This window comes from Saimiri boliviensis, chromosome 2, assembly GCF_048565385.1.
Source record: "Saimiri boliviensis isolate mSaiBol1 chromosome 2, mSaiBol1.pri, whole genome shotgun sequence".
Taxonomy (NCBI): domain Eukaryota; kingdom Metazoa; phylum Chordata; class Mammalia; order Primates; family Cebidae; genus Saimiri; species Saimiri boliviensis.
Window position 1 is genome coordinate 148,359,949 of NC_133450.1, and position 22,533 is coordinate 148,382,481.

General features: G+C 37.7%; 1 protein-coding gene across 1 annotated transcript in view; it reads right to left on the minus strand.

Annotated features, from left to right (window-relative positions):
- Nucleotides 1-22,284, minus strand: part of RORB (RAR related orphan receptor B) — a 189,987-nt gene extending 167,703 nt beyond the window's left edge. Inside the window, exon 1 of the mRNA XM_039461506.2 lies at nucleotides 21,642-22,284. Coding sequence (XP_039317440.1) covers nucleotides 21,642-21,648 — 7 coding nt within the window. The 5' untranslated portion in view covers nucleotides 21,649-22,284. The remainder of the gene's footprint in view (nucleotides 1-21,641) is intronic.
- Between the last annotated feature and the right edge of the window lie 249 nt (nucleotides 22,285-22,533).

A 22,533-nucleotide genomic window follows, 5' to 3' on the forward strand; every position in this document is an offset into this window, starting at 1 on the left:
AAATTAGGTCTCAAGGGTTCTGCACCACTAAGCAAGGATCTCTTCTAGTCCATTGTGATGGAAGTAAATGTACTCAGGAGAAAGATGTACTTGAAGGAAAGGCTAAAGAATCTCCCTTCATTGAATTCCCCTGTCTCCCACATAACCTACCCACCCTGACTTCTCTAAATACTTCCTGCGTGCATGTGTGTGCACACTCCAACCAGCCCTCAGCAAAACTGTGCAGTAGGTAGAATATTTATCTGAAATCAGCACAACCTTTCTGGCCCCATCTTGACTTTTTCAAGACAGGATGGAACGATGTTTCAAGTTTTCAGGCCTTTGAGCTTTTACCTCATATTCCTATGAAAATAAATTCTTAGGAAAGGATAAGGTAAACTCATTTACTGGGGTATACATAAAATCTAGGCTGAATTTCTCTGTAAAATATACTTTATCAGAGCATTCAAGAACAATCACACTATTCTTTTGATATACACGACCCCTACCTTACTATAATTCTAATGAATATGGGACCATTGGTGTATTGTAAGATTATGAGACTATGTAAAAATTAACTGTAATTCTAACAAGTTGGAGAAAAAGCATATTTTAGGGAACAGATCTACTGGACCTTAAAATCACGAAGGACACTGTAGTTCAGGATTTTGGAATTACATGGTTCTAAGGTAGAATCCCAGTGGCACATCTTATATCTGTTTAGTTTGGGACAGGTTACCTAGTCTATAAAAGCCCCTGTTCTCTCAAAAACTAAAATAACTGAAAACCAATCCTTGTAACAATGTAACAAAAGTATTATCCTGGAGGGCATGAACTTCTGGACTTTGAAAGCTGGAAAGTACTCTGGAGACAACCACAGGCCACATTCTCATTCAGAAATGAGGAGGGCGGGCCCTAGATGTGACTTGCTCAGGCTACATGGGTAAAGGTAGCAAAATACCTCCTGATTTAAATTCTGGAAGTCTTTCCACTGAATCCCCAAAAGACAGTCTGTCTTTTGTGAGATAGCAACGTACCACTGCGTTGGATACTCCTTGTACTTGGGTGTGAGCCACACAGTCTCAAATTAAGACAGGTTGTCTCAGGGCCAGTTGCAGTTTGTGGTCATTGGTGGCAGTTTTTAAAATGCCCATTCGATAGAAAGACATGCTTTCCAATGTTTTTGAACAGTCATCTTCTCGTTTCACATGTTCAGTTAACAGTGCCACAGAGGGAAGCTTTCATATTATGCACGACTTAAAGAGGAAGATACATTAGTGCATTTCCCCAGACCACTCACTTAGCTTTGGCTTGTCGAGAGTAAGGGAGGTGTCTGAAGGTCGTGTACCCCAGAAAGGACCTCTGAGACAAATGAGACAGACCCAGAGGAGGAGGTCAGCTTGAAGCATCTTCCAGATGTAAGTTTGTAATGGGGAGGGCAGAGCTGTTTAAAATCTGAATTAAAATCCCAGTTCCTTCAAGTAATAACTGGGTGACTTTGGACAAAGGACTTAACCTTTCTGTGCTTCATTTTCTTCACCTGTAACATGGGTGTAATATTACTAATCTCAAGGATTTATTCTGATGATTAACTGAGGTAATTCATATGAAGTATTCACCATAGTGCCTTTCACATAGTAAAAGTTCAACAAGAATTACCTATGATGATGAAGAAGGTTTAAACTAATGCCAGGGAACATGAACCTTATAACTTATTTTTAGTTATATTACACATTTATAATATTTTTTCCAAGATCATTTCTCTCATAGAGATATTTTAAATATAAATTTTTCTTTTTTTTCTATAAATTAAACACTAAAAATTAAAACAATAGTTTTGGGCAGATGCCCATTAGAGTATGTAGTTAGCCTTTTTTTTTTTTTTAAAGAAAAAAATAGATTAAAATGTCTGGTAAGAAAATATTTCTATTTCTGGATTCAAATATAAGTTTATCAAATGCCTTTCAAACATTACAGCATTAATCTATATAAAACTTTGTATTCAGAAATAGGTTCTGCCTGAGAAAGCAGGTTTTGACTGCTAACAAGGTGCTAATATCCACGCCACCACGCCGTACCTTTCTGCCAACTGACTTGGCTTGTATTTAATTAGACTACAAGATGTTGGAACGGGTATAGTGCAAGTTACATAAGTTTCACAATTTAGATCTCCTGATGTCAGTACCTTTCGTTACAGCAGAAAACACCATCAGAATCATGGGAATAAAGGGAATCTTAAAAATGAAATGATGAAGAAAAACACTGATTTGTTTTAAGAAAAAAATGATGAGAGAATTTAATTTTTTTTTAATGACACATGCATTTTGCAGGTGTGTGTTTGAAAGTAGACTCAGATGAAATTTTGAGTTTTTCTAATAGAAAGCATATATATTTTCTTTTAGTGGGAGGGAGAGGAAAGACAGCTATTTTAGATTCTTAGAAGAATCTTCAACAGTTATATGTAAAGTATGAGAAAATAAAATATTAATTAGCTCCCATTGAAAAAGGGGTGAGCTCCTTCATAAAACACTCTCCTAAAAGAACAAATCAACCTTCCATGGCTATGTAAAAAACACAATGGGTATAACAATATTCAGTGAGATGGTATGTGAGGAAACATTGCAATTTATATTTGGTAAATGTTGTGTCTATAATTTTTTTCAACCAGATTGCGCTAAACAAATGTAAATAAATATAAGGAAAAAACACCAGACTCAAATCAAGTGCGCCAGGTATGTTGAGAACTGTTAGGTGGGATTAAGGACACTTACTAAGAGACAGGTTTTAGGGCGGTAACTGATACGTCAGCTAAGCTGACACTACTGATACTGAATGCCAAGCCAAGTCTCCAGACTGCCTCTCTGCTTCATGCTTGACTCCTCTTTTTATTCAGTGACCCCTAAATCATTAAGAGGCAAGTTTTTAACACAGGAACAGTCACAGATTTCCTTTTTTTTTTTTTTTAAAGTTCAAATGTTAGGCACCCAACATTTTCAATTTATCTCAGTACAACAAAACTCCTATTTTGACATTTCAGCATCTCTCAATTCTTTCTTCTAATAACCAGATCTCTGCTTCCCAATGAGAACTCCCTTGGAGGCCTATTGTACTGGGGTAATTATACATATATTATAGATGTTAGTCTAAGACTCTCTGAGTCTCAGCTTTCTCATTTGCAATGTAGAGATAACAATACTTCACTTTTTTGTGTGTGACAGTAGAAATTCAAGAACAATAATAAGCCACTTAATGAGGGCTAAATATCAGGTGCAAGCAAAGCATATTATAATGTTATTTAATTTGATTTAACTTTTACAATGAACCTATGATGAAGGTATTATTTATCTTCACTTTACAAAAAAAATGAGACTTAGAGAAATTAAATAGTATGGTAAGTGGTAGAAGTGGCACTGGTACCTGGACTGCTTTAAACTAGCCCCGCTAGGAGGTCAAGGACCAAATGCAGTATCTGCCACATAGGGCAGAGTCGATGTTAGTTCTCTCTCTCACGCTTTGTTTCATTTGAGTGGGACACACATGATTTCCGCTGCCAAGGTTTTGTTCCCTCTGTCCTTCTATCTGGAAAGTTTCTCTGTGGTTCTTTGCCAGTAAAATTCTACACAATTTGAAGGCTTGGCTCAAGTGACTTCTCATAGAGTACTTCCTAATCACTGTGATAATGATCTTCTTTTTGAACTCATCTAGCTTTATCGGTTACAGGTGTCATTTGGCAATGCCATAGTGTGTTGTACTCTTAATTTGCATCTGTCATTTTGAAACCTCATGGGTTAACTTTGCAAGAAAAGTGACAGAATTTTGCAATGATGAGAAGGAGATAGAGTGCCTGTGTCTGAATTCCAGTTTTGCCATTTATTAGATGTGTGACTTTGGACAAGTTACTTAATCTTTCTGTATCTTAGCCTCTTCATCTATCAAATGGATCTAATAATAAATACCGTTTTATCACAAACTTGCCATACGGATTAACTGAGTTAGTATTTGATAGAAATTAGAGGTAAACATGACGTGTAAGTGCTATAATGGTGTTACTTTGTTGAATAAATACATTTTCTTCCTTGGATCTTTTTCAACAACTATGTAATGCTTATAGCATAGTAGATACACTAGATGTTTGTTAATTTATTAATTGATCATGTTTTGATTTATCTTTCCTCATCCACAATTAATTCAAAATTTCAGTGGTCTATTATGGAGAAGATATAGAGTTGGTGTTAGGGATTCAAAGCTGTCTGACCTGAAGGGGTTCAAAATATAAAAGACAAACACATGAGAAGTTATACTTGAGGATTAATAAATTATTCAATATTATGTTAAAATAACTGTATTAAATTATATTAAAATAATTGAATGCTATAGCTTCATTCTATCAGCTGTGGTCAAGCTGCCTAGTACTTCTAGAAATAGGGCTCCTTAGCCAGTATCTAAGCTTGATGAGGTTTACAATTGCCTTATTCTCCTCTATCATTCATTTTACATACATATAATTATACATATAATTAAATATATGTTATATAAATATCATTCAGCATATTTTAAATATACTGTCATCCTCTTAAGGCTTAAATACTTCTACTTATTTATTCAACATTTATTGAGTTTCAGGTTCTGTGCTAGGTGATGAAAATACTAAGTTCAATTAGACATATATCCTGTCTTCAGGGACTTGATAGTCAAGTGCTGGGGTCAGCAAACTACTGCCCACTCAAATTTAGCCTGCCATCTGTTTTGTAAATAAAGTTTTACTGGCACATTGACATGATTGTTCATTTACACATTGACTGCGCTATGTTCGTGCTACTCTGATATTATAAGTTACAATGCCAGAGCAACAGAGACCACATGGGCCACAATGTCTAAAATATTTATATTTGGGGCTTTACAGAAAAGTTTGCAGATAATTGGTCTAGAGGAATGTACTGGAGTGTTCCTTTGAGGAGGATACTGTTTCTCTCTCAGGGTTGCTGATTCTGAGGTTGGTAGTTATTCACAATTTCTGCAGAAAACTAGCACTTTAAAAACTTGAGTGAAATGAGCAGTAGCTATTATCCAAAGCCTCTCAGATATGACTGTACCTGGTCATCTATGAAAAGTTAATGAAGAATGAATTATTATTCCAGGTTCTGCAATGAGTTTGAAATAGTTGTTGGCTAAGTACTTGACTGATGCAGTTAAGTACTAACTTAAGGATAGGATAGGCGATAAGGATAACAGGTTAATACAGACCTGAAAAACCATGGCAGAACACTCTAAAATAGGGATCCTATGGCATTCTTTTTTTTTATTTCAGAACTTCTGTTAAAACAGACTAAATAGTATATACAGTAACACTGCAAAGAATGTAATATTTGAGTCATTTTAGATTTTATATATTAAAATAAAACTGATGAGTTTCTATTTAAGTATACCAATGGAATCTAAATCTCAAAATGTTTTAATAGCCATATCATACATTTGAAAAGAAAATGCATAAACAAACTCTTTTTTCAGAAATTTTATAATATCCACTTTTTTCCTTGAATTCATACTTTCACTTCCTGCTCATAATTTTATTCTGATGTCTACATTCTCACGTTCAAAAGTCTTTTATTAATTACTAGGTTACACCTCTCTCCAACAAAAATAAATATATATTTTATATTTAACCATTTTTTCTCTGTGAATCTTATTAAAATTCCTTCTAGATTGAACTATTATCATTATCACTAGAACACAATTGATAAAAATTACACAAATATATTACATGTTTTATATTTATTAAGGTTGGTGCAAAAGTTAACTGCGTTTTTTGCTTACGTAATGGCAAAAACTGCAATAACTTTTGCGTCAACCTAATGCTAAATGTAAGAATAAATACTAAAAGAAAATTTATCTTTTTTGTTTTTTCGAGATGGAGTCTCACTCTGTAGCCCAGGCTGGAGTGCAGTGGCGCCATCTCGGCTCACTGCAACCTCTGCCTCCCGGTCCTGGTTAAAGCAATTCTCATACCTCCGTCTCCCAAGTAGCTGGGATAACAGGCACGAGCCACCATGCCCAGCTAATTTTTGTATTTTTAAATAGAGATGGGGTTTCCCCATGCTGGCCGGTCTGGTCTTGAACTCCGGACCTTGTGATCCGCCCACCTCGGCCTCCCAAAGTGCTGGGATTACAGGCTTGAGCCGCTGTGCCCGGCCAGAAAATTTATTTTTTAATAGACCAGAGGGAGGCTTTTTCTTTCACTTAATTCTGGTACTTTTGCTTGATTATTATTTACTACTAGAATGTAATGGGGTTTCACATCAATTCTATTTATATTTTTGTTTTTAGGAATACAAGTGTTGAAAAACTTATTCACATAAATATGAAGAGGAAAAGGAAACTAATTTTGCCATAGCAATTGAACTCACTTCTTCAAACTCATTCTGAGAGGTATGCCTCAAATCACCAGTATTCTATTATCAAAAACTGTTTTTAATGACCTATAACTGATAATTCGAATAGATCTTCCTTCGATTTTGTTGAAAATAAAGGAAACTACCTAACTTGCAAAAGACTATTTTGCTCATTCGTTAAAATCACTCATTTTCTCAGCATCAAAATCAATATTTCAAATTGTCTGTTTTTTACTGCAATGGAAGTTTTCCATGTTAGGAACCATGCACATAATAAGATTTGAAACGAGTGAGAGAGTTCAATCTTTCTTTTGTGGAGTGGAGGTGAGATTATTGTGAAGGGAGAGGCAGAAAAAAGGAAGCAGCTTTCTCAGAGGATGCACAAGAAAACTGAGGATCCTAAAGTGATTCTATTCAGAAAACCTTCACATAGTCCTAGGGCGACATTTCTCAATCTCAGCATTATGGGAATTTTGGACAGGATAGGTCTTTGCTTTGTGGGCTGTCCTGTATATGGCACATGTTTAACAGCATTCCTTACCTTTACCTATGGGACATTAGCAGCATCTTCTCAGTTGTGACAACTCCACATTTTTCTAGATATTGTCATATATCTCCTGCAGTGCAAAATCACTGCCTGTTTTGAATCACTGCATTAGGGGTATAAGTACTAATAAATGAAGACTATTTTAGCAGTGAACATCATAATGGATTCTGGCTTACTAAATACGAATGAGTTTCTAATAGTCTTATGAGCAAATTGAGATTCTTCATTTATCACAGAGCAAAGGAATATTTAAAGTGTTCTCACAACTCCACCAATGAGAATCAATTCATCATCCATCTTATATTTTGAGAACTGGTATGTCTGTGTTGATATTCTTCAACATTCTTAGGAATTGCAAAGTCTTCCAGCTTTGTCGGGGAATAGGTATGAGCTAGTTTAATGGAAACAAATTGAAGGCAAGCTGACTAATTCTTCTATATGAGTATCCTGATCTTTCCTCTAACATTTAAAATAAATTTCCCCAATTATGAGCCTTTAGAGACAAAAAGCGCAGTATTAATCCACTGCTAAAGAATTTAATATGGTAGAAGTCTTCTTTTCTCAATGATGGAAAAAGTTTTTTTTAAACTTCCTCTTCTTCTTCTGATTATTATTTAATCACTTGTATTATTGCTATTTCTAGTACCTATTGTGAATTATATACAGTTCTTAAGAAGACCAGACTCTAAGGTCTTGAGAGCATGGGACTGAATCCTATTCACCTGTGTATCTTCAAAACTTAAAATAGTGTCTGGTGCATAATAGATCCTTGATAAATGTTTGATGATGAAGGAAGGAGTAGTTGCGCAAATATCAAATCAGTTGATTTTTATCAATGCACTATTAAACTTTCAACCTTAACCTTATCGTCATACTAGATAACCTCAGGCAAATGGATGAGCTGAAACACAAGGAGTGACAGATAAAGCACAGCCTTGTTACTATGCCAGAGTAAACGAGCATTCATTCACTTTGACACATTTTGTTTTTTGTTTTTCCTCTTTTTTTTTTTTTTTTTGCTATATAAATGAGGGCTTGCTATGTTGCCCAGGCTGGTTTTGAACTCCTGGCCTAACCTCCTTAGGTGCTAGGACCACAGGACTGGGGCACCACGCCTCCCACACTTTGACACTTAAAACTAATCTACAGAGACTGTGTGGGAAAATTTGAAAGTATAGAAAAAAATAAAGAAGAAAATATTATCTAAAATACTAATATCAAGGGGTGATTTTTAACATTTTTATGTTTACTTCAATTGCTCTTTTATGGATTTTTATATAATTTAGATCACAGAGTACATACAATTTTGCATTTTATTTAGTTTTTGTTAGTCTTTAGTGAGGTCAGCATGATTTAGTCTTTTGTTAGTTTAGTGAGGTCAGAATGATGTCTTTTAGCTCACTATTTTATCCCAGTACCTAAAATACATGATTAAATACATATAGAGATTTAATGCTAATGAAGTATGTGGAATACATGGTTAGTATATAATAGTATACACAGTGAATGCATATGACATAAAAGTATGTGGTAAAGAGGATTACCACTAAGGTTTCCCTATATTATTGAAAACATCACAGTGAGGCCGCAATATGTTTTTAGGCAACAAATCTTTCAGTATAAAAGGTTTTCTTTTATTTTTTCACTTTAGTTCTTTGGAAAGGTCCCAGAAGGTGAATTACTGGGCCAAAGAGTATGATATTTTTAAGGGGTTAAATTCAAAGACTGTACTCTGTAAATTCCTGCTACAGAATATGAGGGTGTCTAATTCGTCACAACTGCTATTATTTGACAGCATTATTATGCTATTTATTCTGTTTGCATTCTTTAATAAATGAAGTTGAGCTCTTTTTTTCGAATGTTTATTAACCATTTATATTTCCTCTTTTTACAAACCAAATATTTATATTTTTGATGTGGTACAATTTTTTGAAGTGTAGAAACTGCATTTAAAAACTGTTTAAAAAGTGCTCTTTTATATTTTAGAGTTTTCTTTGGTCCGGCTACTCTGGGCACATTTCTATTCATACCTGTCCTGCGTATCTCACAAGATTGCTGGGTGTGTCATTGAGACAGTGACTACATAAGCTTATTGAAAACTATAGAGTAGGAAACACAGGCAAGATATTATTATAAATTCTAACTGCTATTACATTTGTAGAGATGAGACTGCATCTGTCAGCTTCTCAGGTTTACATAGTTCCTTTCTTAAATGTTTTCAGAATTTTTCTTAAGAGCAGCTGCAGAATAGACAAAATTAGTGAATATGAAAAAGCATACCAGTATGTCTAAAATGGAGCAAGCAAAGATGATACTTTATATGACGTAAAACAAAGAGAATCACCTGAGATAAGTGTACAGTCTTTTCCAGCCTGATATTGTTAAACACAGTAGATACTAAATATAAGATGAAGAAAACCCAACGTAGCTCATTTTCTTGCTAATAGCAACCGTGGTCACATTTAGTCAAGTTGTGGGTGTCAAGACCATTCTATAATACAATCAATTGGAGTCCTGTAGAATAAATCACAGGGTAGGGCTGTTATTTCAAGCTATGTTTTTTACAGTACGGTTTACAATAAAGAGGCCTGAAAAATCACTCACAGTAGACTAATAACTGTGCTTTTAAAGAAATGCAAATAAACTTCATTTGAAAGCATAAAAATTAACCATACAAATGATAATTTGATGTAAGGAATATTAAGTTTCAGTCAAAATGCAAAACAAATTAAACTGTGATATTGTTAAGGAGGAGCAGAACTCTGCATTTCTTTAGAATTAATGTCAAGTTTAATTGGTTTTGTTTCTTTATATTGCTGGGCACGATTAGACATGGCACCTTCTTAATGTTGTCAAGGTTCTTTCCTTAAGAAAACATCTTGTGCCTGTACGAAACACAGAAGGATAATAATAGGCCTTTGATATAAATAGTGCATTGATGAGAGTTCCAGTCTCAGTCAATCAGACAAAATTAATTAAACTCAGGTGGATAAATGGTGGTAGGCTAGGCTATTAACACAATTTTTTCCTTGAAATGCTTATAGCTGAAGATAGAGACCCGCCTCTTGACAGGCATAAAAACTAGAGGAAAGAATTGACATGCTGAGGATCAAATGAGTGCATTCACATCACAAACCAAAAGTGCATGTTGGCTATGGAATAAATAGAATTTTTTTTATTTAGTCATCAATTGTCTTCATAGCTATTTATTTCCCATAAAATTGCTTCCTTAAAGTGGATACAGATTCTTAGTGAGGAAAAAAATGATAAATATGCAACATTTTCAAAATTTGAAATCCATATAAAAGGTGATATATTTGTTTATAAAATTAAATATTTGGAACTTCCAAGGGAATAATTATGGAAAGAAAAGCAAATTACTACTTATACTTTGAATTTGTTATTATTTTGACTAGAGAGAATCGGTTCTGAATCTATAGATTTTTCCATAATACTTATTTTTAGTTTTTCCTGAGATTGGTAAATGCCATTATCATTATTTTGGGAGGGAAAGCTGTGGAGAGCTATGGTTTACCCAGGGGGATCTTGTGATTAAATAACAGTTTTACTATATTATTCTCTGTTATTTATATGGTCAAAACACTGATGAGAGTTATGGTAACAAGTTTTATCTTAAGGGGCAATGCTGGCCAAATGGTAGCAGAGATTGCATTTCGACTTAGCAAGCATTAATGCCATGATTGATTACGGATATCCACTACGAATACAGGGGTGGCAAAAAATAGTATGGCCAGAGACAGAGAGAGAGAGAGAGAGAGAGAGAGAGGGAGAGAGAGAGAGAGAACATAGATTAATAAAAATAGAAATGGACTTGGAGGCAGGAACCCTTCTTTCCAGTCAAATTTTGGTATCAGTCTCTTTTAACAAATAATTATGACCAAGTCATTTTTCTTATTTAAGAAAAGAGGACATAATCAATATTAAAAATTTGAGAAATTCAAATGAATCAAATATTATCTAAGGAATTCCTTAAGACTTTTATAAGAAACGTAGTTTTGTTGTACTTGAGACTGTTATCTTGGAGGGCATTGCTTCTTAGGCATCATAAATGCTCAAAATTTAAGATTCGTTGAGTTGCATTTAAAACTTCTTCACTATAGAAGGTGTCATCTACAACTCTGTCAGATATTTTCCTTTACTTTTAAAGTGTTATTTTATTTTAAAAAAGTATACTTTTCACTCTAAATCAACACACAAATCAATCATGTTACATAACCTTTCAACAATCATTAATGAACATAAGGATACAGTACAATTTTGGTGGAAAAAATTCCCAAATCAGTTTATTTTATTACAAAATAACACTTTATAAAACCAATTACATAAATTTTAATTAATTCTAATATAAGTGACAGTGAGAATTGATCTTTAATAATATTAGTAAACAAACAAAAACCACAACTGGAAGGGTGTTAATGCTGTCTGACTAGGATTCTCATTATTGATATTTCTGAGTTGTCCTTGGGATAATTTACTCCACAAGCTCTTTTCCTTTGGTACTTAACTTTTTTTTTTTTTCAAAATCACAAGAATGAAAGTATATATGTGAGGATAAAAGTGCTTAGAATTAAGCTTATTAAAAAGTAGTAAGCATTTAAGTGGGGGGAAAACTCAGCATATTGAACTGTTTATTTTAAATTTAATTTTAGAGCAAATAGATTATTAAGTTGGAATCCTAAAATATTCTAAATAATTTATTTAAAATATTTTATTCTTGTAAAAAACAACCTATTGCCAAGAAACATATACCTTAATGATATGATGTGTTTTTCCTGAACAAATGTTCCTCTGTTCTACCAGACTGTGTGGCATTTGCTCATACTCAACAACTGTGGAAATTTGGAACAAGGTTTCTCCTCCTTTCTTTAAAAGTCTTTAATTCCTTTGCATGTGCCAGGCACAATTTATATACAAGTTAACAGGAAATGTTCTGTGTAATAATTTTATTATTTGTCCTGACAATGATAACGAAAGCCAATTATTCGTTAGAAACTCAACATGTCTAAGTTCTTGAAACTCATGTGTTATTGTTTAGTTCTGGATTCTGGAAGTCAACAGCTGCTTGATGATAAAATATGATTTGAGTGTTTATTCTGGTTCAAGCTATATGATAAAATGTTTACTTGGGAAACTTAGAATATGAATTTTCATGCTAATGCAGAATTACAAACCCATATGAAGCACTATGTGATCCTTTCCTTCGACAGGTAAAATTAAACTTTTTAAATGTAGCTCGTCAAATACAACTGGTTTCACTTATTTTCATTATACTAGGCAAATAAAAATAGTATGTCTGCATTTTATATTCTCAGAGCTAATTACTGGCACCAATACATTTTGATCCTATTTAATAAGATTGTCTTTAAATTGCTTTTTAGTGGAAAAACAAAAATAGCGGTTTACTGTTTACTAAGTATGATGCATATTTACATAAAAGCTAGAGTAAAAACATTATACTCATGTTATATGCAACACTTTAAGTAAAACTAGTGTTCTCCAAGGGGTCAGTCTCCATTTACTGACCAGAATAGTACACTGGCCCAGGCATAAGATGAAGTGGTTGCATGTGTCCATCGTCACATAACATAGGAACACCAGAGACAAATTGCAATAAGGGGTGGGAGAATGAGTGTCCAGAAAACTGGCTGTCTTATTAAATAGCTGATTAATCAAGGCTAGTAAAAGTTACAGGGGCCTTCCAAACTTTCACATTTTTGGAAAAACCTCAAGAAATGGAATCTTTTGTGCACTTCTTGAATTCTTCTAGTTCCAAGAAAAAAACTGGAAGTACCGTAGTCACTGTGTTATCTGGATATTATTACAACAGGAGGGCATAATTCCTTAGTCTACTAAATTCTAGTTAATGCTGAGCATTTAAAACAAGTATTTGCTTTTCGGAACTTAAAAGATATGACTCTCTGGTCTTGCTCACTGTGTAGAAATTTGAAGATGAGATTCATGCTAATGCAGAAGGTTATGGCCAGGAGTGACAATTTGGCTGCCTGTAAGTTTCATATGGAGGCATTTGTTTATGTGAATTTATCCTAGCCCAGAGTCTGTTTTTCAGCTTTGTGGTCCCAGAAACTTGATCTTACCAGTGTTTCAGAGTAGATCAGACATTAGTATGAGGACCTATGTTAACTAAGCTCATAAGAACTAATATATAAGACCAGAATGACGAACTATCCTTTCAAAATGATAGAGCTTTAACTGGGGACTGTAGTGGACACTACTTTCAGCTTGATCAGCAACTCATTCATAGTGCTGGGATGGAACCCGGTAATATTTGCCTCTCACACTCAGTTTTTTATTACTAAGAGTCTCCAGAATTTCCCTTCTTTAAACATGCTGAAGAAAGAGAATAGCTTAAAAGTCAGCAATAGCACTATGTGTTGACTTTGTAACTTAGTTTTCAGAGTACAGTATTATATCCAAGTATGTGGAATGGAAGAGTTTGAAGAACATCACTGTGGCCCTCAGATACGGCCTTACATACTCTATTACTTCAAGGTATTTTATTCTACTTGATATCTAGTAATCTAAGAGCATCCAGTATCTAATCTCTCTGGAGCAGATATCACTACTTTCAGATAATAGCTTAAACATTAAAGAAAATGAAACTCAATATATATCAGCCATTTCCTTTTTTTTTTTTTTAAAAAGTAAACATTTTCCTTATCAAAACATGTATAAGCATATTATAACGTATTTTATGTTTTTTCTTAGTGATACTTTTTAAAAAACAAGTTATACCTTCTTCTTACACTAATATTTGTCTCACCTTCAATGCATTTTCTTTTTGTAATTTAAAAAATTACCTTAAAGAGTTTTTTTTTTTTTCAATTGTCAGTTGAGAATAATTTTACCACTAAAAGTTTTTAGAGCAATACTGTTACTTGTGCTGCATTAGGTTATGTTCTTTTTGGGACAGTTCTACTGTAAACTCAATTTCACATAACACCAACCATATAAGGCAACTGGGAGTACAACTAACAGTAATTTAATAGACCTCATTTATGATGAACAAATTAACCCAAAGACAGAGTCCTGCTTATCTTTAGAGGCCCATCTCAAACATCACTTCTCCTTGGAGAGCGATTCTGACTTTCTGATAGCGTCCTTGCTACGCTCTGTTCTGCTTTCTCTTTGATCTTAGTTTCCACTGCACAGCTGACTGTGCTTTATCAACCTGAGCATCCCTGGGGTTCAGCCCTGTACCTTACTTTGAGCGGATGTATTCAATAAATCTTGAATAAATAAATATGTGAGTCATGTACATTTCTATTTATATATATGGCTGTAAGAGATGAGCAGGACTCCATCTTTGAGCTTATCCCTTTTAAAATTAAAACTGAAACATTTTGGGAAAGATGGTATCGTTCTTGTACTTGAGAGTATATCTTAATTTGGCCTCCTAAAAATGAGTTGATCAATGAGTTTGACAAAGTTTTCAGAACAGATGAGGATCAAGCTTAGTTGGTTTCAGATAAGGAGAGACATTTGTATTTGAAAATATTAAAACAAAACAAAACAAAATAAAGCTGGTCAGAAAATTAAAATAAATCCGCATTTTTTGCAGCTAATAATACTCATTTATTTCATGCCAAGTTCTGGTTATAAATGCCAAGGCCTTTTTAAAAAGCTCTTGCTGTTTCTTTTTTAAGGATAATTTTGTGCTTAAATTCAGAATACCATTTGTACATCTAATTCAGTCCTAAAATATTGTATATCTGTGGTTGTCACATGATTACAATATAATCTAGTGAAATTCAGTTAATGGTGTAGAAGTCTTTAAAAGAAGAATTCTATATTGGACAGTTGAGTGAGAATTTTTGAAATATACAATTTAAAATTAATTTATTGCAATATTTATTGAAAAAAGCTTGACTATGAGGTAAAATCTTGACTGTGAGGTAAAATCAGTTTTCCTTAAGCATCCAAAATTTTTCAGGTACTCCACAGTGCCAAGATATTTGGTTTATATGAACACAAAGTAATAAATAGGGTAGTAAGAAAAGCATAATTTAGTAAACAACCAGATTAATTTGATCTTTCCTTACTAATGTCCGTGATTCCTCTAAGTTAGAGAAATATAAGCCAGGACCGTATGATATGATAACTAATCACACAAAAAATGACATCAATGAATATCCATTCTAGTAACTTTAATGTCAGCATACCCAGCCAATTAATAAAATATTTACTACACAGAGGTGAACATGCTTAAGTCAAAGCAAATTAATTTTGTTCTTTTCTAAGAGCATATTTTTAAGTAAGATTTTAGCCGCATATTTTGGCAAAAGCGAGATGTTCACTTTGGCTTTTGTAAAAACATATCTATATCAAAAATATCCTAATGTAAATTTAACACAAAATGCATCATTTAATTATACCTATAAAGTTACAATCTATTTACAATATTTATAAAATACTAACCAAGCAATGTGCATTGAGTATAAAACACCGTACCTCCTAAGTGTTACTTTTTAATGTTTTAAATGCTTACTATGTAAGGTATACAACAATATGCGTAGTGTATATATTGACTAATTCTAGCTCCTGAGATACACACTAATAAATTTGCACTTATAGCAGAGCCTGAGCCACCAAATCTGGGTCTTGAGATATTAGTGGTCACGTAGATATGTTTTAGAGGTTACCTGAGCAAGCCAAAATTCTGAGTGGTTTGAAATGTACAATAATTTTGTCACATTATGATCACAATATTTCCTTTCATAAGAATCTACCCCCAGTGCCATTAGTTAACCACATGGTTATTATATGTAGCTTGATTCACTATAAATGCCGTTATAACACCTGTGGTTTCCCTCATTAAGAATTGAATGGATGGGGTCAAGGGTTGAAAGGGCAGCATATGCGCTATGAAAGAACTAGTTAACATAGCCTATTATATTGGTGCACTGGTAAATCTCATTTCTATTCATCAGATGATTAGTTCAATCAATATTTATTCCTCTATGCTTCCTTTGTCTTGCGCTACAAAGGAGACATCCTTCAAATTCATGGCATAAACCTTGTTATCTATGAATTTGTTGCTTAATTTGAGAGGGAATATTTTATTTACTTGGCAGTCCTGAATTCTTTGATTCCCTTTCTCCCTAATTATCATTAGGTAGTATAATGGAGTTTTGTGTAGATTATTTATAAATAGACATTATTAACAGTTTCTTTTTTATGCGACTCTAGGACCACGTGTATTCATATCTTCCCTTTGAATGCTCTGGAAAGTTGCTTCTGTTTCTCTAAAAATGTTTGAGTTTGGAAGTCTGGATTGTGAAAGCAAAGATAAGAATGATTTTCTCTCTCAAATATTCATTCTTCTTGTCTGAGTGGGTGGTTATAGGCACATACATATACATATTGCGTATCAGTGTGTATCAACAGACGCCTCCAAAGACTGCTATTATCTGCTGGGGATTCTGTTAAGTCAGAGATTCTATTCAAAGTAAGATAAATATTTGCAAAAAGCTGTAATTGGGAGATGATTACAAAATTACAGGAATAATACTTTTTGTTTAGAGTGCTTATTTCATCAAAGGTCATTATTTATTATATCACAAAAGACTTATTTCATTAGTGTGCTTGATTTCTATCCTTTAGATAAGAATAGAGAGAATAACAGAACTATCTCTAAAATAAAAAACACATTAATTATTAAGCACCATTTCTATTTCTAATGTTTACTTTTCTATATATTTTAACATTACAATAAATGCTTTGTTAATGCTAAACTAAAGCCAGTATAAATAAAGCCTTTACTTCTTTTTGTCTTTGTGGAATAAACACAGAAATAGTTTAGTCTTAAGAAATTCTCCTCATATTGTTAGAATGTCACCTCGATCACTAATATCTTTTGCACTCACAACATATGTGCTCATGAACTTTTGATGTGTTTCAATTTGGCCGGAATTTGACAGTCTTCACTTTGGAATGAATTCTTATTTACTAATATGTTTACTTGTACGGCTTAGGTTTCACCAATGCACAGTGCACTGATGTCATTGTTCACAATTTTAAGCCTCATTTTATATATAAATTTGCAGAATCCCAGCAGACCCATGCAAAAATAATTTTTAACTTAATAATTTTTAAAGCTCTAATATTGAACTTTATTAATTGAATGCTATATTATACACTTTAAATTAGAGGTATGTTATTCATTGCAGTGGTATAATCTAGTAATGTGCTGTGATTTACACTTTTACATCTTAAAACTATTGTAATGAAAGGTATAAAAACCATGTAGGCTGTCTTACATCTCTAAAAGGTGAATACAGGTTTAGAAAAGGGGACATCATAGCTGAGAAAACAATTTACTTATTTTTCTTTTTTTTTTTTAATCTAGAAAGACTTCCTGTATCAAATCATATTAAATCCCTGTTGACAATTATGAATATGCTACTTTTGGGGGAAAAATGTAGGTATTATTATGAGATTTAAATGTCATTTTCATGAAGACCAACCCAAAAACTTTGTATATTTTTGGTGCTATAGAATTTTTGTTGCTGTAAAATTAGGTTTCATGGCTTGGAAACACTTTAAAATGTAATTTAAAGTGTAATCTATGCAAATAAACTCCTGAATAGTTTTTTTTTTATGGCTGATCATAGTTTAGTATTATCAAATTGCTGCCAAAATAAGTAAATGTTAACATTCATATTTGGTTAAGAGCATAAAATAATGTTTTTATTTGTTAAATGATCACATAAAACCACTTTAATAATGATGCAAAAACTCATCTTTTAGGGATTCACTAATGAGCAAAAGCTATATTGTGGTTGATGGAAAATCCAAAGATTAGTCAGTTTTAAGTAAATGCCAATAAAGGCGTTTTAATCTTGTATCCCTCATGTTTATAAAGTTTGCTGCTCAAAATTTCTCCATTTACATTTTCATCCTGGTTTCCCAATTCCTGATTATTAGAAAATATAGAAAAGTAAACCTTGGTGGTACTAATATCTAGCCCAGAAGTCCAGTATGCCAAGCACTTCTGTGTTATAATACTTGTTACAAACTAACCCATGATGTTGGGGGAGGGAGGAGGAGAGAGTCACTAGATGTAACCATTTAAGAAAATATTTTATTTTTATGGCTATATATTATTTCAACAATACTTGAATGACAGCTTTAAGACTTCCTTTTAAACTGAATAACATTTCTTGGAATGAAGACAGCTTACTGATGATTACTTAATGAGCAATTATTAATGGACTACTAACAGAGATGTCCTTCCAGCAATGTTTTTTTAATTGCAGGAGGTGGAATGTTGGTTAGAAATATTTAATTGGAACTTGTGGAGGAAATTAAGAGCGAGAACTTGTTTAGGAAATCTAAAGGCCTTGTCAGCAGGACATTACGAGCTCTATACCTCTGAAGGGCTGCCATACCTCTGAGAGCAAGCTGCCTCTTTTCTAAAGTTTAGCACTTAGTAAAAATTAACTACCTGAAAATAACAGATGAAAACTAGACTTTAAAAAAGCCAAGCCTAATCCTTGTTTATAGCAAACATAAAACCAGATTTCTAATCCACCCCACCGACAATCACCTATTGATTGCCACGACATCTGTGCCTCTGTTTTTGGAAGCAGGGTTTTCCGTGGAGGCAGGAATGAAAAATCCGACCATTCCCGCGCCCCTGTGTGATAAACAGCCCACAGATCTTTCAAGAAGGAGCCTTGAAACCCACACCTCGGCTCACTTCTTTCTCACTTATTGATGGGCCCAATTAAAGGTCCTTCCTTTCCCCGTCAGAAGTTACTCCTTTCAATAATGAAATCCACTGAGAAGCCTCTCTAGAACTTCTGTGGTACCCTCTCACAGACAAAGGATGAAAGTCTTTGTGCACCACCAAATACACCCTCCTCCGACCCCGGCTAGAGTAAGCCACCGCGCTGTGTCCCGGCCTCAGTTCAGCCGTGGGGCAGGACTAGGACGTCAGAGATCAGAGACTCTTAACCCTTTTACTTCCCAGTAGCTTCCCTGGGGATAAAGTCTTTTAAATGCCCTAGGCGAGGGAGGAGTAGGGGAGGGAATAGGTTTGCTGGATTGGCCCCCAGGGACACCACTCAATCCTAGATCACCTTTCCGTCGCGCAAAGCAGCCCCAGCCAGGACAGTTGTCAGCTGCAAACTGTGGAGCCCAGGTGCTAAGGAGGGCCACCTGGGAATGGAAAGCGCGCGCGTGGATGAGGGAAATGGAGTGGGCCCACTGTAAAGCCCAGATCAAAAACGGCCCCTCTTCCAACATAGGCTGCTTAGTAGCCCTGCACGACCGAAAGCGGATTCCTTTCCCGCTTTCACTTCTAAGTCCACGCTCAAGTTCAACCCCCAACTCCACAAGACGTCAGGTAGCCTGGTTCTTTTCTCAATCCCATTTTTATTGAACAGCTTCTCACAATGTGGAAGGGCACTGTCCGCAGAAAATAGGAAGAGTCAGTGAGGAAAGACCCTAGGGATCAGGAAAGGAAAGCCAGGAAGGGCGAGAGAGCGACCTGACCATCTTTGAAGCTTACATTTTCTCCAGTGCGTAGGCCGCCTGAGAGGTGTCTCAAGTTAGAAGTTGTAAAGGGTCCTCGGGCACCTGGCAACGCTGGCGCCCTCTGGGATAGGTGTGTGGGCTTAAACTGGTTTTCTCAAGGTGAGCATAGGACCAGCGCTTGGCTTTCAACCCTTCAAGCTTCTGGAGTTCTCAAAGCGACCGCCGTGGCGAACCGGAACAGTCATCTGCAAATTGCTGCTTCAGGAGCGGCTAGATCAAGCTACTAACCCACCCCCACCTCGCGCCACTCTCCATTCTACCTTGTAGGGAGTGAGCAGCTTTTTTGCCCTAGGTCCTAGTGCTGGGTCCGAGCTGAGGTGGCGCGTAGTTTCCGACCTTGGGAAAGTACGAACCCAGACACGGGGAAAGTTAGAAGGGGAGAAGGGAAGGGACGAATTGGCAGCTCCAGACCCGGACAGGGGAAACCGAAAGAATGGATGGGATGGTGAGAAGAACCAGAAAAAGAAAAACAAAGACTGGGCCTCTCTTACTAAGCAAAGGTTCTGTACTCGCCAATTGCCCAAGTATAGTTTCTCGAAAGAATTTAGACAGTGGCATGTAACCAACCCTCAACAGGGACAATCAGCTGGAGCCAGCGCACACACAGGGTGCCCCACTCCCAGCGAGCGGGCCAATCAAGACCATCCCATTAGGACGTCCTTGTTTCTTATCTACAGTCAACCCCCTCCCCCATGGACAATCTCTCTCCTTTCCTTCTTCTCCTTCCCTTTCCTAACACATCCCAGCATCCAGCCAGCAAACCCTTGAGTCCAGGCTCGGGGCTCACCGAGTGCGAGAGGGAGTGGGAGTCAGGACCCGCTGCCTCCTGGGGTGCTCCTCCCGGGGCGTAGGGGGAGTGAGTGGAAGAGGATCACAGCTAGTGGAAGGAGAAGACCAGTGATTGCATCCCAAGTGCTTCTTCCCTAGACCACCTCTTTCCGGGTCCGGGACTTAGGAAAGTCTGGAGCTGGCTGTTACTAACTTTCTGTTGTCAAGACCCAGGGGGACGTGCGAAGGGTAGAGAAAAGTCCCCGATGAACCGCGGCCTGACCAGGAAGAGAGACCGGGGGTGGGGGTGGGCGCCCAGAGGCTTGTACAGATCCCCAGTGTCAGGCGGACAATTGCCTGGCTCTTCAGTAAAAGCGTGAAGAATGGCCGAGCACAGCGCGAAGGAAACCTGGGGTCTCCCGCAAGGCAGGAGAGGAGACCAAGTGACACCCCGAAGTCCAAATGCCATCCCTTCCAGAGGCCCAGAGTTCAGCCGAAGCAGGTGTAACGCTACACCCCTGGCGCGCATCCCTGCAGACCCCAGCTCGCGCCGGGGTCCCGCGGCCGCCACCTCCTGCAGCTACGAGGGTTCTGGCCTGAGGATGCACCCAGCACCTCCTTCCACTACGGGCCCCTTTATCTGACAAAAGAGCTGGAGCCCATGGCTCTCCGGCAGTGAGTAGCGTGGTCTTTCGAAGCCTCCAGAACTTTCTCATTACAACTTTTCCGGGGTCGCACTACTCCCTGGGCCGCGCGGGCTCGGGCACGAGGACCTGGCCAGGGCGCAGCGCCCGCGCAAAGGGGCGCGCCGGACTAACTGTAACCTCAGCCGCGTCCAGCCTCGCAGCACTACTCTTCTGCCTATTACCCCTGCAAAGGGACCTGCCTGCTGGCCAGGAGGCTAGTGCGCCTCGTAACCTGGCGAGTGTGAGCCCGCGCCTGTCCACCCTGGCTCCCGCCTGTGCGCCCAGCGCGCCCAACCCTGGCCGGCGACCACTGCGCGCAGGGGCTTCCAAGCTGCTCCTGCCCAGAGGCATCCCTCGCTCGGCTTTCTCCATCCCGCGCCCGCTTCCGCACCCGAGAGCGACAGGCAAAAAAGATTCAGTGCAACTCAAGGACTGGTCGGATCCAACTAGCCTCTCCCCTCTTCTCCAAAAAAGCGCCCTCCCGCGTCCCTCCAGAACTCCCGAGAGGCAGCAACACCTTCCCACAACTTTCTACGCCCAGGCCATTGGCAGCCCCACCTGCGAGAGCGAACTCGGCAACTGCGCCTGGGCAACCTCTTTCCCCTTTAGCTGGGTGCCCTCCCCTCCCCCATCTCCCCTTCTGGATGGAGTTGGCCGGACTCGGGGAGCCTCGGTGCCGGCAGACTCGCTTACCTCGCATGGTGTGGCCGCTCTCCCGCTCCGCGTAGTCATGAAGCTGCTCCCAGCCCGAACCCCGGAGAGCCCAAAAATCCCGCTCAGCACGAGTGAAGAAGGTGGTCGGCGAAGAGCTGCTGTGCCGAGAAAACCATCCCTTTAGGCGGACGCCTTGGCCGCAGGGTGACGTTTGCCGCCGCCGCTATGTTAACAGTTTTGATGTTGGTGGTGACTGTTTTGATGATTGTTTGTTTGTTTGTTTGTTTTCAGGAAGGGTGGAAAAAAAATGTTCTGGCTGGCTGGTGCCTGGGTTTTGTTTTGGTTTTGTTTTTCTTATTTCTTTCTCTCCAATGTGCTTGCTTTTTAAAAATGCCACCGCCTCCGGCTCAGAAGATTTCTTTTGTGATCACTTGGACTGAGGAGGAGGAGGAAGGGCAGCGGCAGGAGGAGGAGTTGGTGGTGGTTTTGTTAGTTACAAAGAAGAGGGAGAAGGAGCAAGGGGGAAAAAAGGAAACAGAAAAGAAAGGCGGTGTGGATGGCAGAGCATGTGCGTTTTCACATGACATCTGTGCCTGTTAGCGGATCCACAATGTGAATTTTCACTGTTCAGTTACAGGGAGGAAGGGAGCAGCGAGAGAGAAAGAGAGGGGAGAGACGGAGAGCGAGCGCCGCGAGGGGCTTATAGGCGAGGGCGGGCTCGGCCGCGACTCCCAGGCCCCGCCCGCTGTCAGCGCTGCCGCCAATCAGCGCCCGGCAGCGCCCGGAGAGGCCGGGAGCGCGGGGAGGGGCGGGGCGCGGGGCGGGGCGGGGCGCGGCGGGGGCGGGGCGGGGCGGGGGGCGGGGGCCCGGGAGTCCGCGGCGGCCGGGGCTGCGACCGGGAATTCGAGACCGTCCGAACCGGGCGAGGAGA